Genomic DNA, 14,099 nt, shown 5'->3' with positions numbered 1-14,099 from the left:
GAAAGCAGAATACTGGCCTCAGATCTGGCCTGGGATGACTGTGTGCAGTTTGCACATTCCCCCTGTGTCTGCCTGGGTTTCCTCTGGGTGCTCCAGTTTCCTTCCAAAGATGTGTGGGTTTGGTTGATTGGCCATGCTAAGTTGCCCCTCAGTGTCAGGTAAATACGTGGTATTGTGGGGGTACAGGCCTAGGTTGGGTTGTTGTTGGTGCAGGCTTGATGGGCTATGATTCCGTGTGTACTATGATTGCAGGTACTGTCTCAGTTACCCCTAATAAAGGTTTAATAGAAATTTCTAGTACGGGAATAGCATTCTTCATCTTTGGAGGCTTTCAAACTGACATCATTTGAGTGTGATGTTAGCCTCAGATGTGTTTGACAGCAATCAGAAGAGGAAGACCCACAGCATCCAAGAAAGCGATGATGTGCAGAGGTGAGATGAGCACACACACAGTGGGGAGAGAGAGAGACACTGGCATAAGAGTGAGATTGAGGAAGAGTTTGAGTTGTTGTTTGGGGAGTGACTCTGTATATTGCAGAGTAACTCTGACTGTGATCTTTTCTCTGGTATTGACTGTGTGCTCGGAGAGTAATACTGTGACTTGGGGAATGATTGTGACTTGGAGGACCAGTTGAGGAAATAGAACAAGGGTTGACTCTGAGACCTGGACATGTTGATCTGAGTATGCAGCAGTCAGAATGGAGATATGGGGGAGATGAAGGGTGGTGGGATGGGGAGGGTATAGTGCTGGTAAGAGTTTTTTTTTGGACAAAAGTAGGAGGCTCCCAGCATCCAACCTAGTTTCTGATGAAAGGTCATCTCGTGTTGAAATGTTAACTTTGTTTCTCCCCTTTTGACCTGCTGAGTATTTCAGGTACTGGCTCCCAGTTCGGGAGTTGGAACGTGAGGAAGCGCAAGCCCGAGCAGCTAATCGAATTGAACACAGAAACAGACCATTCAGCCCATCCCTTTTTACCAGTGCTTATGCACCACATGGGATTTCCCCTACGTATTTTTCCCACACTACCAGCAGATCCATATATTCTGTTGTCTCTTGTCTTAACTATTTTCCCATCAAACACATTGAAACTATTTGCCTCAACCATTCCCTGTGGGACAAAGTTCCACATGCTAACCATTCTTTTGGGAACTAAGTCACTCTGAATTCCCCATTGGATTTATTATTGACCAGTTTATATTTCTGTACCCGAGTTCTGGACTCCCACCACACAATTGGTACATCTTCTCTCCATTTACCCCCAAATTCTTCATTTTATAATTAATTATAAATATTTTTATAATGCCCCCTTGTCTTCTATTTCCTTGGGAAAAGGGGCCTAGCCTGTCCAGTCTTTCCTAATGGGCACAGTCTCTAAGTTCTCCTTATCATCCTCAATGCTGTTTTTTGCACCTTCTCCAATTTTTTTGTCCTTTTTCAAAGTGTTGATTTGAACTATGCACAGCTATTCAAGTTAGACTAAACTAGGTTCTAGACAAGTTCAATATCACTTCTCTACTTTTCAATTCTATTCCTCTAATAATGGACCTCAGTACTTTTTTTTATAAAATGTCTTTGTTGAGCTGCTTTGTTACTTTTAATGATTGATGAATCTGTAGTTCTGATGAATCTGCACAACTGATAAATATGACCTTTGATCGACCCTAAACTGTCCAATTGAAATAATTTGTCCACATGAAGTCACGAAGACAAACTGTTGTTATTTTCAAAGCTCTGTCAAATCAGCTCAGAGTCTACACTTTCCTAACTGGCGCAGCGCCAGTTCTTGGAATGCAATGGGGCAATATCTGTGAATGATGGAAACAAAGAACAAAGAAAATTACAGCTACCTCCAGTGGCAACGAGTTCCAGGCACCCACCACCCTCTGTGTAAAAAAAAATCTGCCTCGTACATTGCCTTTAAACCTTGCCCCTCGCACCTTAAACCTGTGCCCCCTAGTAATTGACACTTCCATCCTGGGAAAAAGTTTCTGACTATCCACTCTGTCCATGCCTCTCATAATCTTGTAGACTTCTATCAGGTCACCCGTCAACCTTTGTCGTTCCAGTGAGAACAAACCAAGTTTTTCCAACCTCTCATAGCTAATGGCCTCCATACCAGGCAACATGCAGGTAAATCTTTCCTGTACCTTCTCCAGAGCCTCCACATCTTTCTCGTAGTGCGGCGACCAGAATTGAACACGATATTCCAAGTACGGCCTAACTAAGGTTCTATAAAGCTGCAACATGACTTGCCAATTTTTAAACTCAGTGCCCCTTGATGAAGGTAAGCATGCCGAATGCCTTCTTGGAAACCTGATAGAGATTCAGAAAATGCCGTTAATCCTCAGATGAGAAAATATCCATGGAGAGAAGCAACCTGTCTGCACCCTTTGATATAATGTGGAGATGCTGGCGTTGGACTGGGGTAAGCACAATTCTCTGCCCGTTGAAGTGGTGGAGGCTGCCTCGCTAAATATTTTTAAGAAGCGGGTTGATGGGTTCTTGATAAGAGAGGGGATTAAGGGTTATGGGGAGAGGGCGGGAAAGTGGAACTGAGCCACAACAGATCAGCCATGATCTTATTGAATGGCGGGGCAGGCTCGAAGGGCTGGATGGCCTACTCCTGCTCCTATTTCTTATGTTCTTATGTAACACCAGATTAACGTCCAACAGGTTTATTTGATAGCACAAGCCACTAGCTTTCAGAGCGCTGCCCTTTCATCAGGTGAGTGGGAGTTCTGTTTACGAACAGGGTATATAAAGACACAAACTCAATTTACAAAATAATGGTTGGAATGCAAGTCTTTACAGGTAATCAAGTCTTAAAGGTATAGACAATGTGAATGGAGAGAGGGTTAATACCAAGTTAAAGAGATGTGTATTGTCTCCAGCCAGGACAGTTAGCGAGATTTTGCAAGCCCAGGCTAGTTGTGCAGGTTACAGATAGTGTGACATGAATCCAAGATCCCGGTTGAAGCTGTCCTCGTGTGCGGATCTTGGCTATCAGTCTCAGCTTAGTGACTCTACGTTGCTGTGTGTCGTGAAGGCTGCCTTGGAGAATGCTTACCCAAAGATCAGAGTCCGAATGCCCGTGACAGCTGAAGTGTTCCCCAACAGGAAGAGAACAGTCTTGCCTCTGATTGTCGAGCGGTGTTCATTCATTTGTTGTCATAGCGTCTGCATGGTCTCCTCAAAGTACCATGCCCCTCGGGACATCCTTTCCTGCAGCATATCAGGTAGACAACGTTGGCCAAGGCCTCATCTCGCCAAGGCCATCACCACACCCCCACTTCTTGCCTTCAAACAACTGTACAACCTCAAACAGACAATTGTCCACAACAAACTACCCAGCCTTCATGAGAACAGTGACTACGATACCACACAACCGTGCCATAGAATCCGTGCACATCCGTGCAAGACGTGCCGGATCATCGACACGGATGCCATCATCTCACGTGAGAACATCATCCACCAGGTATGTGGTACATACAGTTGCAACCTGGCCGTTATCTACTTGATATGCTGCAGGAAAGCATGATACATTGGGGAGACCATGCAGACGCTACGACAACAGATGAACGAATACCCCTCAACAATCACCAGACAAGTCTGTTCCCTTCCTGTTGGCAAACACTTTAGCGGTCATGGGCATTCAGCCTCTGATCTTCGGGTAAGATTCTCCAAGGCGGCCTTCACGACACACAACAGCGCAGAGTTGCTGAGCAGAGACTGATAGCCAAGTTTCGCACACACGAGGACGGCCTCAACCGGGATCTTGGGTTCATGTCACACTATCTGTAACCCCCATGACTTGCCTGGGTTTGCAAAATCTCACTGTACTGTCTGGAGATAATACACATCTCTAACCTCTCCACTCACATTAAGACTTGATTATCTGTAAAGACTTGCATTCCAACAATTATTTTGTAAATTGAGTTTGTGTCTTTATATGCCCTGTTTGTGAACAGAACTCCCACTTACCTGACGAAGGGGCAGCGCTCTGAAAGCTGGTGGTGTTTGCTACTAAATAAACCTATTGGACTTTAACCTGGTGTTTTGAGACTTCTACGGACTTTTGACATGGCCAACCACATCATCCTCCTCCTGTCACTTAGTGGGTTTGCAGTGAGTCGTGTGACTTTCTCCTCTTCAGTTGTACACAGAGAATCTCCTGCAATGGTGAATCTTCCCACCGCCATCACTCTGGTTCCTACCAAGGGTCAGTCTCTGCTTTTCAATTCGGTTCAGCCGCTCGAGGCTCGCGCTTCCTCACATTCCAACTCCCGAACGCTGGGAGCCAACAACTCCCATCAGGCACCGCGGGCTGGCTTTCATTCCATACTGCCGCTCCTCACTGCGCAGGCCCGGAGATACCAGGTTGACACTGTCTGGAAAGCGGCTGCGCAGAATTAGGCAGACAGGGTGTCAGCGAAGCCCCGCCCACTTCTGTGAGTTGTCCCTTGTGGGCGGTGTTTGTGTTAGATCGACGTCTCTCACAGCCAATCAGAGAGCCCACCTACTTTGCCCATTCTCTCCTCTTCCTCTTTCACAGCTGCTTCACTTCCTGTAGGGACTGAAAACCAAGTCAGGAGATGGTGAGTGAAGGAGCAGAATTTATAATAATTACATTGCATCATATCCACACTAATGTTCAGGGCTGAATATGTCTGGAATGAGGTTGTGGTGGAAACAATCCTGATGTTGATAATGTTTCACTGCACTCTCTGGATTGTCTGCTCCCGGTCACTATCTAGCGTTCCTGCTGGACACAGATGGTGTGTCACATTGAAGTGAGGAAAAAGACTTATATTTCATCCCCTCACAGGGGAATAGCAGACTGGCACTCACTGTGGAACAGTCTGTAACTGAGGAGTCAGCCCCTTCAGCAAAGGCGGAGAGAAAGTTGAAGGAAATCATGTTTCCTTTTCCTGTTTTACAGAAGGATTGCACAGTAGTATACAAATAATTCAGGGAGGATAGATGCAGCAGATTCTGACCATTAACCAATGAACAACTTGTGAGAAGACATCCAGTCTCTTCACAACATTGCTCAACTTAGAGAAGGTTGGGCGTGATGTACTACTGGTATATGTAAAAGGTAAAGTCACCATATCCCAGCTGACCATAGGCTGAGACTGATGGTGGTTTAAACAGAGTCCGGGGCAAGGTTGTGAAGGTGGGCCTTCATGAGATGCTATATAAGATGCTAAAGGTGATTGACAAGATAGATGTGGAGCAGATATTTCCTGTTTTGGGCATTCTAAAATGAGGTCAATAGTTTTAGGCTAATGGGTGGCAAATTTAAAACAGAAAGTGCTGTGGATTTTAGAACATTAAACAAATTTAAGAAGGAGACAGATTGGTTTTTAATGAGTTGTGGGATGAAGGATTAAGGGGAGTGAGTAGAAAGATGGACATGCGATCAACCATAAATAGAGAAGCAGGCTCAAGGAGCTGAATTGCCAACTCCTGCTCCTAGTTCTTATGTTCTTCTGACTCATTCCTGCAGATGAGAGACTGTTCCAGAGCAAGGTATATCTTTTCAAACCACTGTTAACACAAGGACAGCGACATGGAAGAAAAACCCTTCAAGTGTGCAGTGTGTGATAAAGGCTTCATGACATCTACAAGTCTCCTGAGACACCAGATGATTCACACGGGGGAGAAACCATTCAGATGTCAGTTTTGTGAGATGGCTTTCACTCAGTCCTTCAGTCTCTTGACACACCAGAGGATTCACACAGGGGAGAAACCATTTATGTGTGAAGTGTGTGACAAATCATTCTCAGACTCATCCACACTCTGCAGACACCGACGCATTCACACAGGAGAGAAACCATTCACATGCGAAGTGTGTCACAAATGTTTCTCAGACTTATCAACATTCCGCAGACACCAACGCATCCACACAGGAGAAAAGCCATTCCAATGTGAGGTGTGTGACAAATCATTTTCACAGTCATCGACACTTGTGCGACACCGACACATTCACAGTGGAGAGAAGTTGTTCAAGTGTGAGTTGTGTGACAAAGCCTTCACAAATTTTTCAAGACTGCTGGTCCATCAGACAGGGCATAGAGGGACAAAGCCATTCATGTGTGAAGTGTGCAACAAATCATTCTTAGATTCTGCAGCACTCCGCGTACACCAACGCATTCATACTGGGGAGAAACCGTTCACTTGTGAGGTGTGTGACAAATCATTCTCACAGTCATCAAACCTCCACACACACCAACGCATTCACACTGGTGAGAAACCATTCACATGTGAGGTTTGTGATAAATCCTTCTCGGAGTTCTCAAAACTCCTGCTCCATCAGAGGATTCATACAGGGGAAAAACCATTTATATGTGAGATCTGTGACAAATCATTTTCGCAGTCATCACATCTCCGTGTTCACCAACGCATTCATACAGGGGAGAAACCATTCACGTGTGAGGTGTGCAAGAAATCGTTCTCAAGGTCATCAAATCTCCTACTCCATCACAAGATCCACACAGGGGAGAAACCCTTCAAGTGTTTAGTTTGTGATAAAGCTTTTGGGACATCTTCGAGCCTCTTGAGACATCAAAAGGTTCACATGGACAGAAAGCCGTTCAAGTGAAATGTTGTGACAAATCCTTCTTGTGGTCTTGCAAACTCCTGCTCCATCAGAGCATTCATTGGGGATTAACCATTCAGGTGTGAGGCTTGTACTGAAGCTTCCCTTGCATTGTTGACCCTACTGGGACACCAAAGGATTCACACAATGGAGAAACTCTTCAGGAGCAAAATTTGTGGTGACGACAAGGCTTTCACCCACTCCTCCAATTTTCTGATACACCAGAAGGTCCAAGATATAGAGAATCCATTCAGGTTAAGGTGTGTAACAAGTCTTTCACACAAGTCAGTGTACCTCCTGGAACTTCAAAAGTCTCACAAATAGGAGAAACTCTATTTGCTGGGAGTTCTGTACAAAAACCTTCACACAATTATCAGACCTCCCGGCACATCAGTGAATCCACACAGGAAACAAACCTTTCCAGTATGACGTGTATGCAGGCCTCAGTTGTTAGATTTTAGTTCAACTTAATATTTTTATACAATTTCCACTTCAGTAATCAGAAGGCTAAGGAAGCCATTTTAACACTAACACATGGCAGAGGGAGCTACTTTAACACTGAGATCTGGTAGAGAGCCATTTTAACACTAACATATAACAAAGGGAGCTATTTTAACACTAACATGGCAAAGGGAGCCATTTTATATCCCATATAATGACACATATTTGTGTCATTATTGAATTAAGCAGCAATCCTAGAATCATAGAAATCCTGCAGTGCAGAAAGAGGCCATTTGGCCCATCAAGTCTGAACCAACCACAATCCCACCCAGGCCCCACCCCCAGATCCCTTCATATTTATCCACTAACTACTCTAACCTACTCATCTCAGGACACTAAGGGGCAATTTTAGGATGGCCCATCAACCTAACCCACACATCTTTGGGTTGTGGGAGGAAACCGGAGCACCTGGAGGAAACTCACGCAGACACGAGGAGAATGTGCAAACTCCACACAGACAGTGACCTGAGCCGGGAATCGAACCCAGTACCCTGGAGCTGTGAAGCAGCAGTGCTAACCACTGTGCTACCATGCTGCCCTCAAAGTCATCAATGAAACAGATGATTGTAAAAGTAATAATCAAACTTTGATTCAGATATAATTAATGAAGTGGTATGACCAGAAATATAATCGGAAAGACTGCATTTTTGTGAAATTGTTAATACATAATCAATCTATATGCATCTGCGTCAAAAAGTCAGATTCAGCTCAAACTGCTCAATCAAGGGAACCTTGTCGAAACTTGGATGAGGTCCCTGAGACAGAGCATCATAGTCTTGTAGAGTCTGGCTGAATGACTAGACAGTTGTCCAAAGTCAGATGAAGGATCAGTGTCCAGAAGTCCCGTTGTATTCCTGTCTGAGATACCAAGGCTAGGTGGAATCTAAGGGAAAGATGTGAAAAAAGGCAATCAAACTTATCTGGCAACAGTGAGAGCCACTGATAAATCAGTAATAGCCTGACTCTGAAATGGTGTGATGGTTATTCAGGGGTTAGAAAGAGAGATTCTGTAAGGTTTCATTGCGAGCCAGATTGGGGAGACTCAGGAGTGTGAACTAGCTGTCAATCTCCACAAGTGGGTTAGAGATTGAGACCAGTGAGCTACGAGACTGAACATGACTTACACTAAAACAGACTGTGCACCTAGCTAAAGTGCAATCATGTTCCTAACTGTGTTAAGCTTTTCTTTCATTAACTTTCTAAAATTATCCAAAAAGTCCCATTTTTCCAACTAAGTCTCGTACAAACAATAATAGAGATTACAATTTAACTATTAAACCAACTTAGAAATCACTTACAGTGAGAATTTTAAATTGGAGGCACTGGGGACTGGGTAACCAATGTAGGTCAGTGAGCATAGGGCTGGTCTGTTTGTGAGTTAGGATAGATACTGTAGAGATTTCGCTGATCTGACGTTTCTGGAGGATGGAAGATGGGAAGCTGGACAGGTGAACATTGGTGTTAAGGTCCAAGCCAGAAACTCCAAGGTATTTTATGAAATTAGCGTAGTCCCCAACTTTTACGTTTGATTTTGGAATTAGTTTCACTCCAGGTATGATTTAAGTGACCCACTTGAAGTTTTTGTCAAACAAAGTTTATTTAAGAACACGGAATATAACAAAAAGAATTAACATAACTTATACCAATTAAAAGACTTAAATATGACAAATATAATTCTTAACAGCTAGCTATCTCAATTGTTCTAATTCAGCAATATTAACATAAGTTCCTTCTGTTAAACCAGTTAGCACAGAAACCAAAGATGCTTATGTGATGCTAGATTTTCAGCTTTTTGACTTCTCTTCAGAAATCCAGATAAAGTTTCAGAGAAGTACATAACCTCAAAACTTCAGAGAAGTAAACCTAGTCCCTGGCAGCTCCCAGTCTCCAGAATTCAGAGACAAAAAGATAGTGCTTTCTCTCAACTCAAAAAACATCTAATAAAAACCACCTAAGCTGGAATTATCTGCGTAAGCCTAGCTTCACCCATCCCATGACCATACCTGTCAACCATCCCAATCAAACTCTACTCTGCTAAATCCTCGGGGAACACCAAGACAGCAGAGCAGCATTAGTTCAGATTAAAATTAATATTCCTGCAGTTAGAAGCAATTGTGTTGCTGCAATAGCAATACAAGATACCGGTTGTGGACAGAATTGCACCGATAAAGTGGAAAGTGTCATCATGTAACTGATGATAAATGTAACCAATGGTAACATGCTGTGAGGATCAGCTGACCTGGTAGATGATGTAACCAAAGGCAAAATTATGTGGTGGTCAGCTGACCAGCGGACTTGGTATAAATAGAAGGCAAATGGGAATTGTGAGGCGCTTGTGTGGCCCAGGGCGTGGCCCCAAGAGTTGGTGCAATAAAGTCTCTTCATTAAACCTTTTTCTTTGATTTACTTTGTGAAGTTAATTTTTTTATTGCTTGTAACTGAAGTATCCTTACTGCTTGATGAACAGAATGGACTGCTAGAAACATCCTGCACAGAAACATGACTAAAGTACATTTCTTAAAGACACAGTATTTTCTATGGTTTATGGTTAGTATCATCACAATTGGAATGGTCCAACCTAGTAAAGAAGCAACAACAGCATGGACGAGGATTTCAATAGCAGATGGACTAATGCAGGGTGGGTGTGGGTGTTGAAAATGGGCAATGTTACAGAGGGGGATGTAGGTGATCTTTGTGATTGTGAGGGTATGGGATCAGAAGCTCAGCAGAAGGCCGAAGAGGATGACGTAGACCAATTTTTCTTGGAGATGAGATTGGAGAAGCCAGACGAGAAGAACTTAATGAGTGTAGGAATTGGAGTCATCCCTTGAGCTTGTGACATTATTCAATATTAGATCATGGGTGATCCGTATCTGAACTCTATCTATCTGCTTTGGTTCTGTAACCCTTAATCCCGTTGTCTAGCAATAAACATAATAATCTCAGTTTTGAAACATTCAATTGACCCCCAGATTCAGCAGATTTTTTTGGGGAGAGAGTTCCAGATTTCCAGTCCCCTTTTTGTGAAGAAGTGTTTGCTGACATAACCCTTGAACAGCCTAGCTCTAATTTTAATACTCTGTCCCCTTGTTCTGGGCTCTCCCACTAGAGGAATAGTTTCTCTCAAACTACTCTTTTAATTTGTTTTAATCATTTTAAACACCTCAATTGAATTGGCCCTTAATTTTCTGCATTCAAGGAAATACAAGCTCAGTCAGTGCAACCTGTCTTCATAATTTAACCCATTTAGCCCCAGGAACTTTTTTGGTGACACTACACTGCATTCCCTCAAGTCTAACATATTCTTCCTATGGTGTAGTGCCCAGAACTGAACACAGTTCTTCAGATAGGGTCTAAACAAAGCTCTGTACAGCTGGAACATAACTTCCACAAGGACACTGTTAGTTTTGGAGATAAGTTGTGTGTTATCTTTTCAGAATGACAGATAGAAGAATGATAGAATCCCTACAGTAGAGAAGGAGGCCATTTGGCCCATCAAGTCTGTACTGACCACAATCCCACCCACACCTTATTCCTGTAACCCTCATTTCCCATGTTAATCCCCTGACGCTAGGGACAATTCAGGATGGCCAATCAACCTAACCTGCACATCTTTGGACTGTGGGAGGAAACCCAAGCAGACACGGGAAGAATGTGCAAACTCCACAAAGGCAGTGACCCGAGGCTGTAATAAAACCTAGGTCCCTCGTGCCGTGAGGCAGCAATGCTAACCACCACGCTGCCCCTGGAGTAATGAGCAGTTTTGACAGTGCTTGATGTTTCCACTTAAATTCACTTTCTTAAAAACTAACTTAAGTTACCTGTTTTGTTAGCATGGTGTATTCCTATTCACTGAAACACTCAGGAGCCTACAGTAAGAGTCATGTACACGATATATTGGTCAGTGCCACTGTGGGATGATGCACTTCATCAATTAATTTAGATTTTCTGGTTCCAAATATTTTTCAGATATTTTCCGGACAAATGTGAGATCAGGTCTAATACAGATGGGAAATATACAATAAATGGCAGAACTGTTAGGAGTATTGATAGGCAGAGGGATCTGGGTGTACAGGTACACAGGTCACTGAAAGAAGCAATGCAAGTGGAGAAGGTAGTCAAGAATGCATACCACGTGCTTGCCTTCATCAGTTGGCAAAGATTGGCAAGTCATGTTGCAGATTTATAGAACGTTAGTTATATAGTGTTCAGTTCTGGTCACCACACTACCAGAAGGATGTGGAGGCTTTGGAGAGGGTATAGAAAAGACTTACTAGGCTGCTACCTGGTATGGAAGATATCAGCTATGGGGAGAGTTTGAAGAAACTTGGTTTGTTCTCACTGGAATGATAGAGGTTAAGGGGTGATCTGATAGAAGTCTACAAGATTGAGGACATGGACAGAATGGAAAGTCAGAACCCTTTTCCCCGGCTGGAAGAGTCAATTACTAAGGGGCATAGGTTTAAGCTGTGAGGGGTAAAGTTTAAAGGAGATGTACGAGGCAGAGGGTAGTGGGTGCCTGGAACTTGCTGCCAGTGGAGGCAGATATGATAGTGGTTTTTAAGGGGTGTCTTGACAATTACATGAATAGGATGGGAATAGAGGGATATGGTCCCCAGAAGGGTAGGGGGTTTTAGCTCAGACAGGCAGTCTGGTTGGTGCAAGCTTGGAGGGCCCAAGGGCTTGCTCCAGTGCTATAATATTCTTTGTTCTTTATCTGATATCGAGCAGTTAATTTGTTTCTGTGGTGATGATTGTGGATCCATATTGACCAAGATATTAGGGACAAATCCCCTGCTTTTTTGCAACTTAGTGTTCTGGGATCTTATACATTCACTTGGTTTAACTGCTATGAAGATGGTAGCTCTGACAGTGCAGCACTCCTTTGGTCATTGCGAGAGAGAGTGAGATAGCAAATGGTGGATATAACCAACAAGACAGGCAGCATCTGTGGAGAGAAACAGAGTTAATGTTTCAGCTTGAGATGACCTTTCAGCAGAACTGAAGAAAGATGGGAAGTGGAAAAGATTTTAAACCAGTGGGAGGAGGACAATCAAAAGGGAAGTTCTGTGATAGCCAGAGTGTAGGAGAGATTAAATTGTAAAAATATTTAATGATGACAATGGTTCCCAGTCAGGTTACATAACATGATAGATGCCATTCTTCCAAACACCAAACAGTGGAACAGAATTTGAGGAAAATGTGTCAGCAAAGTTATGAAATGAGTAATATCCACATGATGGTCATCATAGGAGACTTTAAAAGCAGAGACTAAATACACTGATGGTAAAGCAGAGAATGAGGACAGGGAAGAAGTTAAACAAGGAAGGCAAAGTGAAACTTCACATTTAAATTAGGAAGGAATATAAAAAAGTAAAGTACCCAACAGATCAATATAAATCGTAAGTCTGACAGTTACTGAATGTATCCAGAAGAAAACATAAGTAATAATTAATCATCCCAAAACCATAAAATCCCACCTGAGGTCAACAAATTTTTCCAATGTCTGCCCCTTACCTGCTCTGATTCTCATAGTGAGCAGGGCAGTAATATTCTGGCCAAACCTGAGTGCCAACCTGTGCCCATAGCTGAACATAGTGGGGCGGCACGGTAGCACAGTGGTTAGCACTGCTGCTTCACAGCTCCAGGGACCTGGGTTCGATTCCTGGCTTGGGTCACTGTCTGTGTGGAGTTTGCACATTCTCCTGGTGTCTGCGTGGGTTTCCTCCAGGTGCTCTGGTTTCCTCCCACAGCCCAAAGATGTGCGAGTTAGGTTGATTGGCCATGCTAAAATTGCCCCTTGGTGCCCTGAGATGTGTAGGTTAGAGGGATTAGTGAGTAAAATATGTAGGGCTATGAGGGTAGGGCCTGGTTGAGATTGTGGGCAGTGCAGACTCGATGGGCCAAATGGGCTCTTCCTGCACTGTAGGGTTTCTATGATTCTATGAACCAGAAAGCGAGAGCCATAATACACTAGACATGTCCTGCCCTGCATTAATAGGTATAAGTAGGTACAATGGGTTAAAGATTTACTGAGTTATTTCACCAAATTGACTCCTGTTGCTCAAATGGTTAAGGTCTCAAATGAACCTAATTAGAATTTAAGTTCAACTTTGTACATTAAAATGTTACCAATATTCCTTTATGATTTCCATCGTCATTCTCTCAAAACCACTTTTCCCTATTAATTAATTTTTTTTTCCTTACTAATGTCTTTACCAATACTCCTTGAAACCATAGTATATTCTGGAAACCTTATTGTGTTCTGATGGGCACTGACTTCAGACTCCCCTCCTTACCAGCTAGTATTCATTTCCAATTATAAATCTGTTACAAATTATTTCTTACGTACTGACTAAGAAATGACTTCTGAACAGATGTTCGATGTTTCATTTCACTTCCCCCTTTCTCATCTCTTAATTGCATTTTATGTGGGGAGTAGTTGAAATCTGCTTGGAAACTGGTGCTATACATTTTCTCATGATATATTTATTTACGTATTTATCTCTCTCAGCTTCTCTTCCACTGTGAGGTTTTTTATAGAATAACCTCATTAGTTTGATTTTTGATGGGCTGGGACCTCTGCCCTCCAGAGACACTACATCATTCATGGAGAAATGGACCAGCAAAAATTGTTTGCCAAATGTTGCAACTTTGATTTTTAAATGTTTTATGGGATTTGAATGCTTCTAGCATCTGGCAGCATTGATTTTCCATCCCAATTTGTTATTTGAGAAAATTGTGGTAAGCTGCCTGACTGAACGGCTGCAGTCCATGTGGTTCAGGGACACCTAGAGTGCTGCCAGGAAAGGAGATCCCAGTTTTTCACCCAGTGATGGTGTAGGAGTGAGGATATGTCAGGATTGTGTGTGGCTTGGAGGAGAACTTTCAAGTTATATTTCCCAGTAGGTCTGCTGCCCCTACCCTACTAGGTGGCAAATTTCACAGATTCAGACAGTGTTGTTGAAGACACCTTGGTGAGTTGCTGCAGTGCAT

At 43.1% G+C, this 14,099-nt stretch overlaps 1 protein-coding gene across 1 annotated transcript; it reads left to right on the top strand.

The window, feature by feature from the left end:
* Positions 1–4,577: 4,577 nt before the first annotated feature.
* LOC145348039 (uncharacterized) lies at positions 4,578–7,316 on the top strand. Its single transcript, XM_080196161.1, has 2 exons — positions 4,578–4,596; positions 5,511–7,316. Exon 2 carries the CDS (start codon positions 5,574–5,576, stop codon positions 6,603–6,605), a length of 1,032 nt encoding a protein of 343 aa, XP_080052287.1. The 5' UTR covers positions 4,578–4,596; positions 5,511–5,573; the 3' UTR covers positions 6,606–7,316.
* The last annotated feature ends 6,783 nt before the right edge of the window (positions 7,317–14,099 follow it).

The sequence above is a fragment of the Carcharhinus amblyrhynchos genome, chromosome 9 (genome assembly GCF_965287045.1).
Source record: "Carcharhinus amblyrhynchos chromosome 9, sCarAmb.v2.hapA, whole genome shotgun sequence".
NCBI lineage: Eukaryota > Metazoa > Chordata > Chondrichthyes > Carcharhiniformes > Carcharhinidae > Carcharhinus > Carcharhinus amblyrhynchos.
The sequence above is the reverse complement of the archived record's forward strand: the minus strand, read 5'-3'. Positions and strand labels throughout refer to the sequence as shown.